We start from the raw sequence: 22,909 nt of genomic DNA, 5'->3' as shown, positions 1-22,909 counted from the left end.
TTTTCAGATTCTCCTCTACCCAGTCCAATCAACCATTTAGTTATTATTGGGCCTATGTAGGAAATATTACAAGTTTTTATGTTTAATTCAGGGGGGATTTTGTTGTACAGTTTAGGTCCCAAGTATGTGTGTGTCTTTTGATACTTTGCCGTATTGCTCGTTGGGATCATAAGGTCATTTCTGGTGTGGCTTCTTGTGATATGTTTATGGTCAATTTTATTAATATTGTCTAGATTTTTATGCACATGGATAATAACCTTTTTTATATAGTTTTGACGAACATCAAGTACGTTAAATTGTTTAAAGAGCTCATCGCTAGAGAACCTAAATGGTTTGCGCATTATGACTTTAATTATTGATTTCTGGGCCTTCATAAGCGAGATAATTTCTGGTCATATGTTAAATCAAAAAAACTATCAGCATCTATTCCTAGCGTATTAAATCTTAAGGATGTAACAGCCGAGGGTGGACAGGCAGTCTGTGATTTATTTGCTGATTACTTTCATTCTGTCTACGAACCGGCTGACCCTCTGGGGATTTCCTGCGATGACTCTGTAGTTAAGCAGGTTTGTGCGATGGGATCAGTTTTTATCGATGCTGACCTCGTGTCCAAATATTTAAAACGGCTCGATTCTAGCAAGGGAGCTGGGCCGGATGGTATCCCACCACTGTTCATTACCGAGTGCGCAAATCATTTGTCACTCCCGCTATCAATACTGTTTAATATATCGATCAAGACTGGTACATTTCCAGATATATGGAAAAGAGCCTACATCACACCAATTCATAAATCGGGAAATAAGTGTGAAGCAGATAATTATAGACCCATTTCCAAGCTTTGCATTTTTTCAAAGGTGTTCGAAAACATAGTCTATGACCAGTTATTCCCTGTGGTAAAGAATTCGATCAACGAATTTCAGCATGGATTCTTTGCAGGTCGCTCTGTTGCTACTAATCTTATAACTTTTACAAACTTCTTGTCTGCCTCCATGGATAAACGTGTGCAAGTTGATACAATCTATACCGACTATAGCAAGGCTTTTGACAAGATCAACCACAACATTCTGCTTAGAAAACTTGCTAATCATGGTATTCATGGAGATCTCCTTCGTTGGTTATCCTCATACGTAACAAACAGATCCCAGGCTGTGACAGTGGGTGGATTTTCCTCGGTCTGGAAAATCATTACTTCCGGTGTGCCTCAGGGGTCCATTTTGGGTCCTTTGCTTTTCTCTATCTATATTAATGATATTACGACATGTTTTCACAACGCTCAAATTTTACTATTTGCTGACGATATGAAGATATACCTTCCTATAAGCTCCCCGGACTGTTCTGCGCGTTTACAAGCAGATCTTGATCGACTGACGGATTACTGTCTCAGAAATAAGCTTTTTATCAATATTTCTAAATGTTGCAAAGTCACATTCACACGTAACCGTGTGAAAATACTGCATGATTACACCATTTCTGGATCGATTTTAACAAATAAAGACTATGTGCGTGATCTCGGGGTTTTCTTGGACTCTAAACTTACCTTTGATAAACACGTTGATAACATTGTCACCAAAGCATCAAAAAGTCTAGGTTTTGTACTGAGAACATGCAAATTTTTCAAAAATACTAAGACATATCTGACTCTCTACAATTCACATGTTCGTCCTCACCTGGAGTACTGTTCACCGGTTTGGAACCCGCGCTATATTGTTTATGTTAACAGGTTAGAAAGAGTTCAGGAACGATTTCTCAAATTCCTCAATTTTAAATCATTTAACATATACAACTCTTACGACGAAATCGAGAAACATTTTCGAATCACGAAACTACTCAACAGGAGGATTGTCGCTGATCAGATGCTCTTGTATAAAATTATTAACTCTAAAGTTGACTGCCCGGAGTTGCTGAACAAAATAAATTTCCATGCGCCAATTCGATACAGCAGACAAAATACCCTTTTCTACATTGATAGATGCAATACCAATTCCAACCAAAATGAATTTATGCAAAGGACATGTAACTACTATAATAATAAATTTGCAAATATAGACACTCGTGCTGACATATTCACTGCTAGTTACTATCACTACAGAATTTCATTGTATCACATTCTAACTCATATTAACCACTGTTAAAATGATTGTACCTAATATTTTAATATTACCTGCGTGGCAACTTTTCCTCATCCCTCTCCTCCCCTTTCCCGTTCCAACCCAAGTCTATTTAAGTATAGTTAAAATCACTTTTATTTATTGCTGTTTATGGTAGGCATATTATAGGTTTATCGTTTGCAGGTTAGTTTTATGTTTCTATATATATCTGTGAACATTAATAATTGGTCTGTTTTTTGTTATTCTCTTATGTATATTATATTACTAAGACTGTTAATGTTCCTAAAATAAATAAATAAATAAATAAATAAATAAATAAATAAATAATTTGAACGTGATAAAACCAAAGGTACAGTATTCTTAAAAATTCCCCAAACAAAATGAATGTGTTTTCGAAATATCGAGTTCTCTCATGATTGGAGTAAAAATTTAAGTAAATATGTTAGCATTTGACAACATTTTTCATTTCATTTTGAAATAGTAATGTTTATTTTAAATGCATACCGGAAAGATAATTTTATCTAGTTTCTAAAACAGTATTGGTTTTTTACCGAAAATTGAAAAATTCCATGTATATAACGCATTTGAAATACACAGAAATCATTGCAAACTGTACAAAAGTGATAAAGTACTGAAGGGTTAATAATGTATTTAATAACAATATTGTTCAATTTTTTTTTTGCTGTCTCACGGTCCGGTAACGATTCTACACTGACCGAGTGCTGTAAGACCCTGTACAGAAAAGTTCGCTACGGTTTGTAGCGCAGCCATTGTGGGACTTTTTGCGCGGGGTCTTTAGTTTATATTGATTCCTTACTGTTTCCTTACCCTCACCGATGCAATGAAAGATGGGCAAATTTGAAACATGGGATAGAATTAACCAGCAATCTGTTGTCCAATAATAATTTGTAGTATAATTTTATATTCACCGATAGGTTTGTTTTTAAATCTATTTAGTTTTACACAAAACTCTGGACTCTTCGATACTTTTTTTTTACCTACTAACGTTTAACAGTTTATAAACTTTGCTCTTTGTGATTATTGTGACTATCAATAAAAATAAATATCCGAATCAAAAACTCCGGTACTAAATCGTTACAGTTTTTTCTCAATCTACAAAGTGTAATTATTTATCTGATATAAAAGCACTGATAAAACATTAATAACAAAATAAATGGTAAACTTGTTGAATTCCGCTGCATTTAAAAAACAACACTTGATTTCAACTTGTCTATCTAATGTTTACAAGTATTTAAGTCAGGGTTTTGAGTTGCACTTTCACAAAATAGGTTTTGAGGGTTTAGTTATTTTAATAATTTATGCGTATTTCTTTGATTGATAAAAAAATTGAACTTTAATGCATCTTTTACCATCTCCTACCACATAAATAGTTATTTACTGTAGTAATTAAGAGGAAGCTACAAGACAAAAATGTGTATATTCTTGGTATACCTTATATTGTAGGTAATAGGCATTATCGTCGCTTGACAAACGTAGACTAGAAACATTCGATTTCAAGCACAAAACTGGTTTTTAATTATTTTGTAAATAATTTTATAAGAAAGCAAAAAAGTTAATCAAGTGAAACTCTCACAGATAATCTTAGCTATAATACGGTATTTTTTAAAAGTTGTTTCCCTTATGCGTTCATACATTTCTATTGAAAAAATACTTTTTTTAGTAGTTTACATTTATATTTTTAATTGAGTAATTCATTTTTTTATTTGTATTCTACTCAAGCGAAACAATAGGAAAACCTTCAATTTATCAAAAGCATATTTTTTGGTATTCATAATGTATACCAATTCGTTATAAAGATTAATCAAAATAGTGATTTAGCATTCAGCTTCGCCTTATGTTGAAATCAAGTGCTATTTTTATATTTTTTTTGCGTATTAAGCTACAACAGATTGTGACAAGTTTATCAAATAAATATTCGATAAATCCTTGTTACCATTCACCATTAACTTATCAAGTTATCATAAAGTCAGTGGAATTTTTATCTTCACAAATTGAAATGTTAAACAACAAAATGTTAGCTTTGAGGACGTCAATATTAAAATTAATCAACAAGAACAATTTGACTATGTAATTTTGAAATTTACGGAGTTCCAACTACAAGAGGTGTAAACCTTCATGATATCATGTCGAATATATCGCAGAAGGTTGGGTTTCAACTGCAAAAAGGGGACATAGATTTTATTTAAAGAGTGCGGTCATGGCCAACGGCAAATCCCTAAGTTCCATCCACGTCCAATATTATTGTACATCTTCGGTAAGATTGCAAGAAAGTTTTGTTGGCAGTTGCTCATCACCATTGGACCTCGACTTCAGCAGTCATCGGCCTTCCAGGAGTAGCAAGCCGCACATTCCTCAACGACCACCTCACACCTTCTAACAATCTTCTTATAAAGAAAACGAGGGATCTTAAAGCTGAAAAATAAATATCAATACCTGTGGACAAAAAACTGTGATATATTTATGAGAAAAAGTGACGGCTCTTCTGTTATTCGAATTTCCTCTGAGGCAGATATAACCAAAATAGCATGAATCTTTTCAAATACTCTAATGATTTCACTTACACTATTTAAACAAAAACTTTTTCTTTTCATTTCTGCTTTCTTTTAAAATTTTGGAGTAACATAGAATTTAAAACTATGCTTTAATCTTTATGCTTTAATAAATAAATACTATTATTATGTATTTCCAGGAGATTCTGCAATCCCACAAAGAATTACGATGTCCCGAGTGTCGGGTCCTGGTGGAGATACGTCTGGAAGAGCTGCCGCCCAATGTTCTGCTCATGCGCATCCTCGAGGGAATGCGCTCCTCTCGCACCCAGCAGGCTCACCTCCTCACCCCCACGCCAACTCCCGCGCTCACGCCCACCCCCGCTGCCACGCCACAACATCACCCCAACCCACAACATCATACCAATCCACAACATCATCCTAATCCACAACATCATCCTAATTCACAACATCATCCTAATCCACAACATCAACCCAATCCCACGCAACAACATCAATCTATCCCCAACCCACAGCATCAAGTCAACCCTTCCCTCACCCCGCAACATCAGCCCACGCCACAACATCAGCCCGGCAGTGCCAATCCCACGCCGCAACATCAGCCCAGTGCTAATCCTACGCCACAACATCAGCCCAGTTCCAATCCCACACCACAACATCAGCCGCAGTGCCGAGCGCCACACGCACGTGCCGTTTACGACTATCTCTCAAAGGAGCCAGGGTAAGTGCTTTCCTGGTTTAGTTATTTCACGTTTCAAAAGGGACTAAAGTGTTCCCTCTGGGTCAATGCTATCTGTGAGAATACTTTGAGAGAACTTTGAAGGAACAATTAAAAGCCTTCTAGCAAACCTATTTCTTTTGGGTTACTCCAAATAATGTCTTTTAATGTTACTTCTATTCCGTTAACAATAAATATTTAAAGCATTTTCGTAGAAAGCAATCGCTTTGTAGTTTTACGTTATATACTCGAAACATGTAAAATTAAATAAAAATTATTAGTTGTTAATTTAGGCAACAAAATTAAAGTAAAATTTGCTGTATTATACAAAGTGATAGCACTTTGTACGTTAAAACTAATCCAATCAAACATACAATATGACATCAATCAAATAACTTAATTCCATATCAGTTCTGGCTTTGCCAAAATACCTCGTCTCGGTAATAAATTTTCTCTTACTTTAAATTGACATGACTGAATGCTTCTGAAATGCAGTCCTTGAGGCATTTAATGTATTGTTACTTATGTGGAGATCTGGAAAAAATGCAAGGCTAATGTGAATTGAATAAAATTAAGAAAGGGACGCTTAGATGGTTTGTACATTATGACTCGAAAGTAAAAGTCGGGAAAGCCCGAGGAAGACATGGCACGATCAAGTGAACCAAATACTTGAGTCGGGTCATGTCAAGAGTCAGAATTACAGAATTGTATGTATGAATAGATGTATTGATGTGAATGAAGCAAGAGGTGTGTGTCAAGGAAGAGTTGTATGGTGAAACTACGTGTTTGTTAGTTAGTTACCATACATAAACAAAATCACATTAATAGTTGGAATAATAAATGAAAATAATATAATGTGATTGGCTTTCCAGGGATTTAAGTTTCAAGAAGGGAGACGCCATCCTGCTGAAGAAACGCATCGACACCCACTGGTACTACGGGGAGTGCGGGGGCAAACAAGGAGCTTTTCCCATGACCTACGCTAAGGTAACTTAAAAAACTTTCTCATGACCTATCCTAAATTAACCTAACAAACTTTCCCGTGACCTATGCTAAGGTAACCCAACAAACTTTTCCTTGACCTATGCTAAGGTAACCCAACAAACTTTCCCGTGACCTATGCTAAGGTAACCCATCAAACCTTTCCATGACTTATGCTAAGTTAACCCAACAAACTTTCCCGTGACCTATGCTAAGGTAACCCAACAAACTTTTCCTTGACCTATGCTAAGGTAACCCAACAAACTTTCCCGTGACCTATGCTAAGGTAACCCATCAAACTTTTCCATGACTTATGCTAAGTTAACCCAACAAACTTTTCTGTGACCCATGCTAGGGTCACCTAACAAACTTTTCCATGACCTATGCTAAGCACAACTAACAAACTTTCCCTTTCACCTGTGCTAAGGTAATCTAATAAGCTATTTTCCCACGACCTCTATGCTAAGGTAATATTACATTTCGATTACCTCTTCTTGGGTGACACTGGAAAAGCAGAATACAACCTAAGATAGTTTGCGCATGCATCTGTGCAATAAATTAGTCAATGACTATGATGTTCTTGCTTATCAATCTAACCCGTTGGTTGTATCTTGTCAGGTGGTGGTGCCGCTCCCCGTGTCGGGCAGCCCGCAGTGCAAGGCCCTGTACGACTTCCACATGGCCCCCCCTGACGAGGAGGGCTGCCTCGCATTCCAGAAGGGTGCCATGATCGGGGTCATCCGCCGGGTGGACGAGAACTGGGCCGAGGGGCGGCTGCACGAGCGCATTGGGATCTTCCCGATCGCCTTTGTGGACATGAACGCACCGGCGCGGGCACTCATGAAGCTCTCCAGCAAGTAAGATTGTTTACCGACTTATTCTGGAATGCTCCACCTATACTCCCTGCCAGCCTGTTAAAAAAAAAAATTTTCAATGTTTTAATGTTATTTTTTAATATTGTTTTCGAGACAATACTTAACGTACCTTTTTAATGGTCTTTAAATTTTTGGCATCTCCCATCGGTGCGTTTAGGTACTATTTCTTACGGTAAGTATCTCAAACTGATTTCATAAGCTGTGAAAAGGCTGTAAGTTTGCGTGGACACGATTAGACCGGTCAAAAACTCATGCCTCTTACGACTTGCATGCAACTTGCTATAAATTACAGTAAGTAACTTTCAATGTCTGGTGATAATCTGGCTTGTAAATAGCACAGATCATCAGGGAATATTCTAAATCCCTATGAAAAAAATGGATTGATCAATGAATTCACTCTGCAGGAGAAGACAACTTATAACCAGCCACCGAATACATAAAAAACAGAAAGACTCACCAGAGAATCCCTCTTGCAATGAGTTTTGTTCCTTGATCTTCAATTCTGCGGCAGACGGCAACTCAGCACAAATATATTTGAATTCGCACTACGAGATTATAAGATCAACCAGCTCTCAAGAGAGTAGAATATTAATGATGGTGAATCAGCACATTGTAATAATAAGCACTGCACATTATTGTGACAAAAAAATATTTCAATTATTTTTGTCTTAAATAGACCTCTTTTGACAAATGATACAATCCGGATGAATCCAACTGATCAATGCAAAAGGTGTCGGTAATCCGTTACCATTCACCTGCAGAGCAAAATCCATCCAAAAATGACCAGAGATGTCTCTTTTGTCCATTATATATATTAAATATTAATTAATTCATATATATGTATTTTAAAAATTAATTCACACTAATTTTAAATTAAATTTGAAATTTTAAATCAACTGCTTCTCCAATGTCATTTACATTGGTAATTTTTCCATAAGTCACTTACTTACATAAGCGACTTAGAGAAAAAAAAAACTTACATGTGTCAATTAACAGTGTTAAATTGCAAACACTGTTAATTGAAGGTAGATGAAACTTTAAAGTCGTAAATCTCAGAATCAATATTTTGTTAGTTAATGACTTCTGGCAGTAAGCCAACGAATAGTGGATAAAGCCATTTAAACATTTCAATTCTGAATGGTGGTCTTACACCAGGGCGATACTGAGAGTATCTTCCACTCTGGAACATGCCGCAAGTACCTATACTATATTATTTTGAATTGAATGGATTGTGAAATAACACTAATTCATCAAAAAGAATTTACTTGAGCACGCCGGGATTTGAACCCACAACCTTCAGATTGCTAGTCGAGATTCTCACCCCTCAATAACGGAGGCCGTCAAATCTGGAAGGATGTAGAAATTATCAATTTTTGCAATCTGCAATTTTTTTGTATGGCACGTTAAATTATTAGTCATCGAATTCTGTAAACGTAAATGATCATTCACGCAAAAATAAAGACAAATGTCTGCGCTGAACGCGTGTAGCAAACTGAGGACCGCGCATGTGAACGCTCTTTGCGGGCTGGCCCCAAGATACTTTGATGTGTGCACGAAAACTGACAATAATCTGGCTGGCCGACCAACGTTAGCGGCCAACGTATGCAACCGCCAAGTTGTACACGGTATCTAAAATTTCTTTGGCCTATTTTTTTTGTTAATGTTGCATTTTGTTGCCCTTTCAGTTTACGCAGCGGTCCTATCCTGCCGTCTGTAGAGTCTTCACTTCACGGCGTGCAGAGAACTGATCAGGTAACCTTCGCACATCTTCTTTATATCGCACATCTACTGCAATACTATCGTAAGGCCGAATAGTGCTTATTTTTGCACTATCAAATGTGTTCAATTTGTTCATCTTACTGTATACAGTGTCCGGAAGCTCGTAATATAAGCGGGAATTTTGTAGTTGATTTTGTGACAATACATTTCTTCAGTCGATACTGAAGCAATTATTTAAGCCAAATTTGGGAAATGCTTTCGCTAGGGGGTAATATCAACTGTTTAATCTCTTTAAAGTGCGTTGAAGCATAGACCTTGACAAAAAAAGGTTTTTTGGGTTCTCTACGTCATGTAGATTCACCAGATTCCTGCTTGTGCTACGAGTGTCCAGACACCGTGTATAAAAACAGACTTACATGTATATGTGAGCTTGAAACAAGAGTAGTTTTCTATTTTGTCTGCTTACCGTTCCAATGAAATCCAATAAACAATGTTTCAGATCCACAACGTATACCGCCAGCAGCAGACGACTCAGACTGCCCCCGATCTAATCCAGCTGGTCACATCCAACTACCCGTCAGACTCCAGCTCCTCGACCACCACTCCGGGCGGCAGCTCCTCGGCCCCGGACACCTCCTCAGAGAGCTCCAGTCCCGCGTCTCCACCACCCTCCGACACCACCACACACCGCAACATGCACAACACGTACCAAAGCAGCCGCCAGCTGGCGCAGCTGGGTGCCGACGTGTCCCCCCGCCATTCCAAGGACGGGCTGGCCCGGGGGCATACCACCCACCATAGGAGTGATACCAAGAGGCACAGTTTGACCACCACACCCCAACAGACCCCTCAGGCCACTGCACAGAACAGGTATATTCAAAATTGCTTTCAAATTATAAGATATTTTTATATTAATGCCATTTATATATGTACATCTGGGTTGTGCAGTCTTTTCGAGGCTGAAAGATGTCAGTTTAAGTGATCTTTAGGAATTTCCATTACGTTATGGTGCAACACAGGGATCTGGGTTAGGTCCTCTTCTGTTTACTTTATACGCCAGTGAACATTTATTACTATGTATGTACATTTAATACTTAATTAACTACTCTAAATTTTTTAATGTTTTTGTAATAATTGAGGTTGTTCTTCTAAACCCCTTTGTTAGATGATATATTACGTATTCATTTTAGTATTATAATCGTTATTCCAGACATTCTGCGGAGATACTGACAGCCGTGGAGCCCGAGGTGCAGGACTTGCTGCGGTTGGGTGAAGGGGAGGGGGGTCAGGGGGCCCGCCGGGGGGGGCTCCAGACCCCCCTGGACAGACACAGGAGGGCGAGCAGTGCGGAGGGCCAACTGCCCGCAGCCTATGTGGCTCTCTACCCCTACAAACCCCAGAAGGCCGATGAACTGGAATTAAAGAAAGGCGGTTAGTAAAAGCTATATATTCAAGTGATTTCCATAGTTGGTTATATTACCCCCCCTGGGGCCGCTCCAGACATCCACGGGGCGGTGGTGGCCTTGGGGGCAACAGGAAGTAATAAAGGACTGAGGGCAATAAGAAGGTATTGAAAATGTTTTTTACCAGAATATTTTGAAACTTTAGATGTAGTCAGGTACTTTATTTTGACCTAGGTAAATAATTGCCTATTTTAGATTTCAGGGATTTCAGGTGTCTACCATCTCTATTTGGCTGTCGTGAGAACGAGATGCCTGGTCTGCAAAATTTAAACATCTATTATCGCTTCCCACACCCGGCATTCATCACGGGACATGGGTGTTAACCATAGACAACCAAATTAATAGAAATTTATACATCTCTAATGGCTTCCCACACCCGGCATTCATCACGGGACATGGGTGTTAACCATAGACAACCAAATTAATAGAAATTTATACATCTCTAATCGCTTCCCACACCCGGCATTCATCACGGGACATGGGTGTTAACCATAGACAACCAAATTAATAGAAATTTATACATCTATTATTGCTTCCCACACCCGGTATTCATCACGGGACATGGGTGTTAACCATAGACAGCCAAATTAATAGAAATTTGCACGCCATTGTAAAAAGGAATAGTAATTCATAAGCAGATTTTATTTTAGAGGACCATATGGTTGTATTACAATTCGAGTTGCCTGTACACTGTCAGATTCATTTAATGGCAAATCACTGTAAGTGAGATGGTCACGCTGCCCCTACTTGGTTTGTTTCCCTTTCCCTGATTGGCTCGTCTATTGTATTGTTTGTCTACTATGTCTATGGTACTGACAATCGAATCTTTTTTGAAAAGGTAACCTCATTGGTTCCTGAGTAGGTACCAACGATCAGGTAGTTCATGATCGACCCAAGATTAATAATAATATGTTGAGAGGAGAGTGAGCTATATTATAATAATAATATTTGGATGATTTTTGTATCGCCGTTTTTGTGCAAAATCACCTCAAGGGCGCTGTACAAGTATATAATAAATTTCTACTATGTTATTACTAACTATATATGGAGATAATATACAGTACAATACTTACCTGGTACGTCACTTGAGATTAACACTTAATTAACATTAACTAATTGTTTATTAGCGAAATTTAGATACAGGATTTAGGACATAATTGGATATAACTGGACTTTCTCTCAGGAATGGTATATTTAATTTAAGGGTATGATAGCTTAGTGCCAAAAGTACCCATTGGATACAAAAAAATTGTATCCGTTGAGAACCGTAGTAATCTGAAAACAATACTTTCTGTTTGTGGGATTCTTACCCTCGGCGCAATACAGAGGTTTAGGTCACGATAGCTCGGCATTTCAGAGGTTAACACACTGTATATAAAACGAAGAGTGTCTGCGGGTTACTGTTATTGCAGTAATTTAATTGTCAGAGAACTACAACCTACAAAACAAATGCTAAGCACCCTTGGAGATGGTGTTTTTACTAAAAGGCTTTTTCTGAAATTGTCCGATTGTTATAAAGATGTATTCAGAAATGGGCCCGTATTATGACAAAGTAGCGCATTATATATATTCTACAATAATACCTTATAATAATTGCAGGTGTCTACATGGTCTTGGAACGCTGCCAAGATGGCTGGTACAAGGGATGTTCCAACCGCACCAACAAGTGTGGCGTGTTCCCGGGCAACTACGTGGCCGTGGCGGCTCGACCCCCCGCACCGCCCGGGCCTGGGGCCGTCCCGCCACCCGCCAGCCCCAACGGGCCGGGCCCCGGTGTGGCGGGCCCCTCTCAGCGGGCCCTCAATGGCCCTGCGCCCCCCGACCTGCCCCCCAGAGCCGCCAGTCCCATCGCCAGTGAGTAATCACTTATCAGACAGTATTATTGTTATTATTTAACCTTTTGAACGCGTTAATTTGCTCCGTTTTATCTATACCCGTACGCGGTACATCTTTTCAAATACCTATGCATGCAATTAAATGTCAAATTATAGCATTCTGGCATGATTTATTGGACTATATAGACAGAACAGATTATTCTCCACAATATGAAAACAAATCCTCGTGTGTCAACACTCTTAGATGTTTATAAAAACAAAAACATAAAATTTCATACAAAGACGTACCATATCTTTTGAATGTGGTCCCGCCATTCACTCGGCGTCATAAATAAACCACTCTCGGTGTGTGTGTACTTAGGCCACTGTGTTTATAGACACAAGTGGGACACCATGATCACTTATCATTCTTAGTTATGAAAAGTTGTGAATGACAAACTAGTACTAACGCCATCCGTTGACAAAAATGTAAACTAAAGGACTAAAAGGCGCGAAGAGGCGCACTTGGTTATCGATCTTTTTTTATGAAATACAATTTTATTTTTGAGAAATTCTTGTAGATGTCAGCATCGTGATAGTTCTACAAATGTCCAAGTGAGCAAGAAATACATTTATGACAAAAGAGAGCGGGAATATCGGCCGTCAAAGTTGCCGTATCAACTGTTGATACAGCCGCGTGTGAGTATAGACTTTTTGCCGTAACAACAGTTGATACGGCCGCGTGCAAAGAGTTAATGAGCGGACAGCATTCTGCTGATGGCTCATATCTGATTTCACTGTAATTGAGTTGTTTTAAATTTTATGTTAATCCTTTCTTATCTCCATATAAGAATCCAGTTTAAATTGGTTTATATTAGTACATAGCATCGATGGCATGTTGTGGAAGTTTCTGTCTTGCATCTACTACTCTGCTTGCAAGGAAGTGTTTCCTTGAATTGCACACAAAAGGTGTATTGTTAATTTTTTTCGAGTGTCCACTGCGATTTACGTTTGTGTTGGTGGTAAAGATTTGTCAGATGCCAGGGCAACTATAATGTCCAGATGTAAAATTTTGAAAGTCTCAATCAAGTCACCCCTTTCTCTCATTTCTTTTAACTTTGATAATCTTAGTTCCTTGAGTCGATATTGCCGGATATGAAGATAGATATGTATGTACGCAAAGAGAGAGAGATGTTTCACAAAAATACGGAGAGTTTTGAACAACCATTACCTACACTAAAAGAAATAAGGGGTGACCACAGACATAGGAATTAATAGACGAGAAGATAATGGCGAGGGGTAAAATCAACTGTTGAAGAACGAAGGGAGTAAGGCTGACTGTGATTCGTCAATAAATCAATCTGACAGTAAATAGGCATCTCGCATTATAATATCACCATTTACTTCTTAAAAGTAAAATCTGCTTTTGAATGAATAGACATTTTTACATGGGAGCGCAAATTACTCGCCACGTTATGAACAAATTTGCGAAGTCCGAATTCGGCAAAAAAATTCGGTTCTATTTTCAGAGTCGAATATTTCGTTTAAGTATTTAGTTAAGACACTTTTATAAATGTTCATAATTTACTTCCCAGCAACCAACCAGCTTTGTGTTTCGCGTCCAGACGTTTCTCGATGTGATAATATATGTTTCTAAAACTGATCTATATTATACGATGTGAATATGCTTAAAATAAAGTAAAATAATGCTTATATATGGAATGTAATACGACAATTGGGTTTATTCTCTTTTTCAAATCTATTTTTACAAGTTTTCATAGTACAAGTCAACATTTTGCCGTGTTATTTCGTAAAATGAACCGATGATGCCTCGACCATAGTTCGCACAAGAATGATGACGTCACGTTTTCAAATTTCACTTGAGGCCATACGCGAGCACAGCCGGCTCCAATGGAACCGGTATGGGGAGTGGGGATAATACGCTTTTAATCACTTAGGGCAGGTCTACTAATATTCATATGTCTATGGGGGTGACTTAATTCAGACACACAACATATTTTTTATTTCTTCATGTTCTCCATTAAATGGTTATTCACCAATATATTACAGAGAAGATTACAAATTTGAGGTGCATGTGTAAGTATAAAAAGGTCACAGGGGCAATTTGACTATTTTGTGGCATATATCAAAAGATATATGCCACAAAAACATTGTCGTTGACAATGTCAATGGTTAATGCAGAATCCTTAAGCAGTTGAGTCGCTCTGTTGATTGGCAGTTCTTTGGCATTCTGATAGGCAGAAGTCCCCGTTTTCGGAGCATAAAAAAGTGCATGGGATCTCCCACAAGTGTATTTGTTAGGCACATAATATAAGCTAACCTCTTTCAAAATAGGTGAACAGTTCCAGAGATCAACTTTAAAGAATGTTTATTCTATGAGTGTCTATGATGAACTTTACTATGCAGACTGAAAGCGTGTTGTTCTCTCTTTCTAACACTGTTTAAATCATATATCTCACTGTAATACAAAATAAGATGGCATGAATTTTATGAGTCCGTATCAGGCTGGGAGAAATATCTCCCGAAAAGACTCTGTGTATGTCAAACACGTGTGGAAGAAATATGTTTCAAATTGCTCAAGGGGTTAAGATTGATTTTGTTATCTAGTATTATTGTTATATTTCAGATACATCTCCCATGTTCCCCTGGTCTTCCACCCCCAAGGCAGTTTCTGCAGCCAAATCTTCCGAGAAGGTAACATTACTATAAGTGACTACACTAAAACTAATTTCCTACCCATTCAGTGTGGGAGTTCCAAGCGCCTCTGCTTGCACCTTCTTTGTACCCTGAATAGTTAGTGCCGTCACATTATCATCATAGACATCAGCCCATTGGTGCGCAACAATATTAGTGCGCAACAATATTAGTGCGCTTACTCAACAATATTTATTTTGATTTAATACACCCCTTTTGGGGGCTTTTACATTGGAATAGTAAAATTTTATAGTTTTTTTTTCTTTTGATACATAACTGAACTGCGCCAGTAACAATCTGTTCTATTTACATATTTAGTGATAAATTGAAAAATTCACTGACTCATTATTGCATACATATTTCCCTCTATTATTCTGGCAATGTGGAGTACATTACATAATGGTAGCTACAGGGTTTTCCAATAAGAGGTGTTATTTTGATATTCAATCGTAAAAGATCAATGGTTTCGTTGCTTGTGTGGCACGTAGCGCCGTCTTGTTGAAAGTAAACGTTGTCCAGATCAATACCATCCAATTCCGGCCATAAAAAAATCATTGATCATCTCTCGATAGCACAATCCATTCACCGTAACTGTTGCTCCAGCCTCATTTTCAAAAAAATAAGGCCCAATGACTCCACCGGACCATAAATTGCACCAAACAGTCACACATTGAGGATAGAAAGGCTTTTCAACAATAACTCTTGGGTTTTTCGAGCCCCAGATGCGACAATTTTGCTTGTTGACGAAGCCACCGAGATGGAAAAGGGCCTCGTCACTCAAGGTGATTTGCATTTTGATAAATTAAATTTTAATAATTTCAATGTTTTGTTGAAGCGTGTATCGTTCCATTTTTATTAATGGCGTAGTTTCTACTTGTCAAATGTCAAAAAATGACAGCATCAAAAGTACCATCTACCGAAATAGCGCTCTATTCAAAATAACACCTCTTATTGGAAAACTCCTGTAGTTCCAGAATTTCTTCACTGAAATAAATCATGACTTCTATTATTACGTAGTGCAATCTGGAAGCTTATCGATGCAAGCAATTCTGAACTATCAAATGCATCATTTAGGACGGATTGTTTCGGAGAACTTGAACAATTCTTCAAATTTCAAAGTTAATTTTCAAGTTCTGTGAAAGATATTTTTAAGTTCTGTTTTATTTCAGTTCTGTCAAGCAACTAACCTATAATGATATAATAACAGAATTTGAATAGGACTTTCACAGAAGCCGTAAATGAACGTTGAAATTTGATGAATTGTTCAAATTCCCCGAAACAACCCGTCCTTAGATTTTTGTGTACAAACAGCAAGTCAGTATAAATCCTTCTTTCTGACAATGTAAGCATATTCAGATCATCAGAGTGTTTTGTAGTTCAAAAAATTTCTGGAATACCCATTTTAAAAAGTGTAAGAATTTATTTTGTATTCTTTCAACGCTTTGTAATTGTAGTGCGTTCCTGACAGAAAAATTGTACTCAAATCGACTTCTAACAAATTCTTTCGATAAAATATTTTTTTCGTTTTTGTATCGCGTCCCCAGGTGAAGGACAAAAGCAAAAGTGACAAGATGCCCTCCAGCATGAGCCTGATGAAGCGTCTGGCTGCCATGAAGCGCAGCAAGAGCCCCCCTAGTGCCCCCGTCTGCCAGGACAACCCCGTCTTCAGCGACAGCCCGCCCCCGCACCCCGTACACGTCAGGTAACATACACTAAACTACTAGAACGGGTGGGGACAAGATGCGCTCCAACATGCTCGGGCCTCGTGAAGAGAGAGGTAACGTTACCACCACGGTTGCAGATGTCTTGCTGTTTGTGCATTTTGATTTCATGGGTGGATATTATGCAAGTACTATATTTTTATTGGGAGAAGGGCCTGTGTTTTTCTATGCATTTTGTATGTTTTTCTAACTATGAAAGTATGTTTAATTAAATACTATTTGATTTGAGTGTAATGTCGCTTTGTGGTGAAATGCGTCATCATCAACTGTTATACAATCTGTTTATAATTATTGATGTTATTTCCAAAATCATCTCGACATTTAGTTATGAAAATTATTTTAGGTGCATGTGTTCAATTAAATCCTTAAGGCGAAGCTTAATGCCAAAACACTTTTTTGATTAATCTTTATAACGAATTAGTGTACGTTATGAATACCAATAAATATGTTTCAGATAAATTGAAAGTTTTCCTATCGCTTCGCTTGAATGGAATACAAATAAAATAATAAATTACTCAATAAAAAATATAAATGCAAACTACTGAAAAAAATATTTTTTCAATAGAAATGTATGAACGCATAAAGGAAACAACTTTAAAAAAATAAAGTATTAAGTGGCAACAAATAAAAGTAAGGATTGGTTTATTGTCTAGAAATAAAAAATATTTAAGAATACTAAAAATGTATTACCACAAAAAAGACATAATAAAAAAGAAATTAATTAGCATCCTACTATTAAATCTTTCTGGTAAAGGGCTTGCATAGGTAAAATGAAGGTGTGATACCAGTTCGTTCTTGATGAGAAGTAGTAGATTATAATTTATCCAAAAAATAATCTTGTAGTCCAATGCAAAACAGCCTCACGCTGCTGGTCTCCTAAAGGGTCCCTCTTAACCAATGAGGATCGGCAGATGCCATCTGATTCCATCAATCCAATGGTCAATGCTCCATATGCAAAGCTGATGCTCACAAAAATTGGCGAATGTGTTCGTCGAACCTCAGCCAAGAGGAATGCCCGCTGCTCTGGGCTGGTGATCAAAGAATCGCGACTGCTTCCAATGCAAATCACAGATCCTTGCTCCCTCAGGTTTGGCAACTCTCCAAGTCAGAATTCCAGGGCTGTCAATTTGACCAATAGCAAAATGACAATGTGTAGGTAGTTAAAGGTCCCATACACCAAGACCATAGATGCGATGTAAGTAAAGTGATGCATACACACCTTGTTACAAATCTTATATGTAACAATATAAATAATTTACATCCGTCTGATAAAAAAGATATTGTAGTTACGAATTCGTTGGAATCAATTAAAGTGTGAGCCTCGAACCAACCCCCTTTATTAGTCAGGTGGCGTCTTAAAGTGATGATTTGTAATATTTTGTTCCTGATGAAATAAAATAAATACAGCTATTATAAATAATTTTGTGTTGTTAACAGAAAGCGTGTGTTCTAACCGCATCAGCTAACCGTGTTTGTGCTTGGTGTTTGTGTGTTGTATGTTCAGTCTGTGTGTGTTTGGCAGGTCTGGCTCGTGCCCGTCACAGCTGCTGCAGGAGGTGGGCAGTGGGGGCGGGGGGGGCACGGTGGGGCCGGCGCGGGGGCTGCGCCAGAACCCCGGCGGGCGCCACACGCTGGGGGCCGGGCCCCGAGCTCGCCCTCGACCCAGCATTGCGGCCCTGGCGCAGATTGACAGGTAGGCTCTTCAATATTATCAAATCCAAAATCAATCACGTTTTATAGTACTTAGTATATATTATAGTACGTATCGTGACAGCTCAAACATTAACAGATATCCTTATACATGAGTTTATCAATTCTTATTTCGTCAGTTTACTGCCGGAATTCATTAAGTGACACAATGTTGATTTTGAGAAAATTGACTTTAAAGTTTTAGCTACCTTTATCAGTTATATCCCAGCTGAAATAATTACAATAAATTTATTTAAATGCACTTTTATTTATCTATTTCAACTGCTTTTATGTGCGTTTTTTGTGGGAATTTAACTTTTTTGTTTTATTCATATATGTTATATCTCTGTTTTACTTGCAGATTTAGTGTTGGGAACTCTTGTGAAAAGTAATAGGTTCTTTACAATAATTGCGTTTATTTACGTTACAATAAATAAGTCTGGATTTAGCTACACTGTTCATTACCCGAGGGTTGGTAATTCTCTCTGTTTCTAGAAGCTTGTTGTCTGTCAATAATATCCCACAGGCAATTGCTACACTCTAGCGACATCTGTCGGACTCTGAAGTAAGCTTTATGACTGGTGCCATCTATCGCTTGAAAAACCAACTTATTACGAAACATCACAATATACTAAGCTGACGGGTACATGGCGTTGCTCGACTTTTCTCTACTTTCAATAAATATAATATCCATGTATTATATTATATAAACCTTCTGGAAGAAATTCTTTAAATGATGGTGAAAACCCTATCAAACTCCGTTGTATAGTTTAGAAGAACTAAGCACACAAACAGACAGACGCAGATAGACTTGGTTTTATACTATTTAGAGATACCAATCGGTACAGCTATTGTCACGATTACGAATTTACTAAAAGTTTATCAGGAAACATTCCGGAATGTTCTGGAATGTTGTGGAATGCTCTCGAATACTCTCAAATGTTCTGGACTGTTCTAGAAATTTCTAGAGGGCGAAACTTCCAGCCCTTATATCTTCAAAAGCACGCCCTTCAGGTACAAACAGGAACCTTCTTCATGGATGAGGGATAGAGGGCTACCACAACATATAACTCACTTGAGCGTACCGGGACTCGTTTTTGAGTTTTAGCGGCATGCACATTGTTAGAAAAAAGAAATAAAAACTGCACTTAGCTTCTTGAAAATGTCATGTAACTATGAACCATAGTATTTTTTCTTGCAAGTGGAACTGATTTGTAGAGATTAATATATTACTATTGATTAAAAAAATTATTTAACCATCAGTAAACAAATGCAATATAGTTTCAAAAACACTAGGGTTAACTTTATTTTTACTAATATTATCTGAAAGAACGTATTTTTTTGATTTCATTTAAATTTGTTTTTTTCCAAGTTAACTGTAGCTCGTATTGCAGATCCAACGAGGTAGTGTGGACTCCGCGCCCGCCCCAACAACACCGCAAGTCTCAGTCCCTGGATGCCACCACCAACCAGCAGCTGCTGTCCAGTCAGCCGGCGCAGCTTCAGGCGCGCAGCAAGGACCCGCTAGTCAGCTCCGGCCACCAGCTGCGGAGCAAGGACTCGGTGCTGACGAGGGAGCGCTTCCGCTGCATCGTGGCCTACCCGCCTAACTCGGAGTACGAGTTGGAGCTGAAGGTGGACGACACCGTGCTGGTGCACCGCAAGTGGGGGGACGGCTGGTACAAAGGAACCCTCGAGAGGACGGGAAGGACCGGCTTGTTCCCTGCTTCCTTTGTTGAGCCGGCCCCCCCTTTGCTTCATTAGCATACGCCCCTCAGATGGCCGTGGCTGCATTTGTGAGAATACTAGGGGACTATTGACATATCCACGGCTGCATTTGTGAGAAACTACTGTGCTATGTCCATTGTGAGAATCCACTTCATTTATATAATAAAATAAGTACTAGGGAGTTTTCCGTTGTTCGGTTTGAGAAAAACTACTTTGATGTTCAAATACTAAAAAACTATTGAGATCTCCACAGCTGAATTTGTTGTAAACTACTTCATTGATGTTCAAATACTAGGGAACTGTGCTACATACATTGTTGGATATTGTATTATGTGAGAATTAACTTCAAAGGTGTTCAAATACTAGAGAACTGTACTGAGTTATCTGTTGTTACATTTGAGAGAAACTACTTCATTCATGTTCAAATACTAGGGAACTGTGCTATATCCATTGTTGGATATATTATGTCATACTCTACTTCAAAGGTGTTCAAATACTAGGGAACTGTACTGAGTTGTCCGTTGTTGCATTTGAGAGAAGCTACTTCATTCATGTTCAAATATTAGGGAACTGTGCTATATCCATTGTTGGATATATTATTTCATAATCTACTTCAAAGATGTTCAAATACTAGGGAACTGTACTGAGTTATTGTGACTAAAGTTATAGCGTACTGTTTTTTTTTTTTTTATAAAGGAAATACAACTCCATAGAAAACAATGCAACAAAATATATTAAATAAATGTGATCTCGGATATGAAATAATATTAGTAACTTTAACAAAAGTTGCTTTTACATATTCGTAAATTAAATAGGTGTTTCTGTCGTATTTTCAAAATGAAAATATCTCTACAGACACCCTCCAGTACAATGCATCAAAAAAATTCACCACACTGATGAATATAATATGCAAGTTTAGTGTGTACAATGCAATCTTGGCTTTCTTAAAACCTGTTTGTAGGATTTATTGAAACAAACCAAATTCCTAATGCTTGGAGTACCTATAATAATAATAATAATACCTGGATGACTTTTATAGCGCCGTTTTTGTGCAAAAACACCTCAAGGGCGCTGTACAAACTTATACAGTAGAACCTCGTTAATTCGAAATCCAGCGGACATCAAAAATCAAATTTCGAATTAACGAATTCCCACGTAATTCGAAATTTTATGAAAAAAAAAAAAAAAAAAATACGCCGAAAATCGATTTTCTCAGCTGCCTCTTCAAATCCGGGTGGTATTTTAGCTGTAAATTCGTATTAATACCAATTATTTCTTTATTTTCGCGGTCGATTACCGTAGCGGCCGGCCCTGTAAATTCAGATATTCGCAATAAATTCGTAAAAATGCTATATATTTACGCGTAAATCGAGATTTCGCTGCCGATTTCGGTCGCGGCCTACCCTTTAAATTAAGATATTCGTAAAAATACGATATATTTCCGCGTAAATCGAGTTTTCGCGGTAATTTTCCGTCGCGGCCGGCCCTTTATTTCAAATATCTGAATTTGAATTCGTAAAAATACGATTTATTTCCGCGTAAAACGAGGATTCGCGGCCGTATTCCGTCGCGGCCGGCTCTTCAAATTCAGATATTCGAAATAAATTCATAAAAATGCTATATATTTACGCGTAAATCGAGATTTCGCTGCCGATTTCGGTCGCGGCCTACCCTTTAAATTGAGATATTCGTAAAAATACGATATATTTCCGCGTAAATCGAGATTTCGCGGTAATTTTCTGTCGCGGCCGGCCCTTTATTTCAAATATCTGAATTTTAATTCGTAAAAATACGATATATTTCCGCGTAAAACGAAGATTCGCGGCCGTATTCCGTCGCGGCCGGCTCTTCAAATTCAGATATTCGAAATAAATTCGTAAAAATAAGATATATTTCCGCGTAAATCGAATTTTGTCGGCAGTTTTTCGTCGCGGCCGGCCTTTTAAGTTCAGATATTTGAAGTAAATTCGTAAAAATATGTCATATTTCGGCATGGATCGAAAATTTTCGGCCGATTTCCGTCGCGCCGTATTTTTTCAACGCGGATATTCGAAGTAAAGTTATTAAAAATACGATATATTTACGCGTAAATCGAAATTACGCGGCCGAGTTTCGTCGCGGCCGACCCTTTAAGTGCAGATATTTGGCGTAAACTCGTAAAACTACGACATATATCCGCGTAAAATGCATTTTCTCGGCCCTTTAAACTCGGATATTCGAAATAAATTTGAAAAAATACGACATTCCAGTGTAAATCGATTCAGATTTACAAAATAATAATACTTATTAGGACGATGTATAACCACGTAAAAATACATTTTTCGGCGTTTTACCGCCACGGCTGACTTTTAGATTCAGATTTACGAAATATTATGATTTATTTTCGCAAAAATCAAATTTTTTCGAATTACACGAACAAATTTTCGTGCGCGGACAAAAATAAATTTCGAATTACGAATTAACGAATTTCGAATTAAAAAAAATTTTGTATGAAAAAATTTTTCAGCGGAAATTTTTTTTGCGAAAATTTCGAATTACGCGTTTTTTCGAATTATCGGGGTTCGAATTAACGGGGTTCTACTGTAATACATTTCTACAGTGTTATTACTTAACTATTTATGGAGAAAATATACAGTACAATATCAATCATCAGCTCTCTCCAACTCTATTGCAAGCAGAGTTTAATTAATTCATTCTGCTTTTAAGGGCCTTTTCATCAAAGGGGCCAGACTGTATCTTTCGCATTACCTAACGTGGCGACAAATGAGTCGCATGTAACTTACGTACGTATGAACTCCTGGTAAACTTTTTTACTTCATTTTACTTAACTTAACCTCACTCTATTTT

The 22,909-nt window shown here is 37.8% G+C and overlaps 1 protein-coding gene across 1 annotated transcript in view; it reads left to right on the top strand.

The window, feature by feature from the left end:
* POSH (SH3 domain containing ring finger posh) overlaps window positions 1–22,652 on the top strand; it is a 30,766-nt gene extending 8,114 nt beyond the window's left edge. The window contains exons 2-12 of the mRNA XM_089644462.1: window positions 4,819–5,360; window positions 6,230–6,344; window positions 6,957–7,195; window positions 8,899–8,965; window positions 9,432–9,802; window positions 10,143–10,363; window positions 11,995–12,249; window positions 14,857–14,924; window positions 16,469–16,626; window positions 18,168–18,338; window positions 19,729–22,652. Of these exons, the coding sequence (XP_089500588.1) occupies window positions 4,819–5,360; window positions 6,230–6,344; window positions 6,957–7,195; window positions 8,899–8,965; window positions 9,432–9,802; window positions 10,143–10,363; window positions 11,995–12,249; window positions 14,857–14,924; window positions 16,469–16,626; window positions 18,168–18,338; window positions 19,729–20,098 (2,577 nt within the window). The 3' untranslated portion in view covers window positions 20,099–22,652. The remainder of the gene's footprint in view (window positions 1–4,818; window positions 5,361–6,229; window positions 6,345–6,956; window positions 7,196–8,898; window positions 8,966–9,431; window positions 9,803–10,142; window positions 10,364–11,994; window positions 12,250–14,856; window positions 14,925–16,468; window positions 16,627–18,167; window positions 18,339–19,728) is intronic.
* Window positions 22,653–22,909: the final 257 nt, after the last annotated feature.

The sequence above is a fragment of the Hesperophylax consimilis genome, chromosome 21 (genome assembly GCF_061612785.1).
Source record: "Hesperophylax consimilis isolate HC1 chromosome 21, BYU_Hcon_1.0, whole genome shotgun sequence".
In the NCBI taxonomy this organism is placed as follows: Eukaryota; Metazoa; Arthropoda; class Insecta; order Trichoptera; family Limnephilidae; genus Hesperophylax; species Hesperophylax consimilis.
This window is presented reverse-complemented; position numbering and strand designations above follow the sequence as displayed.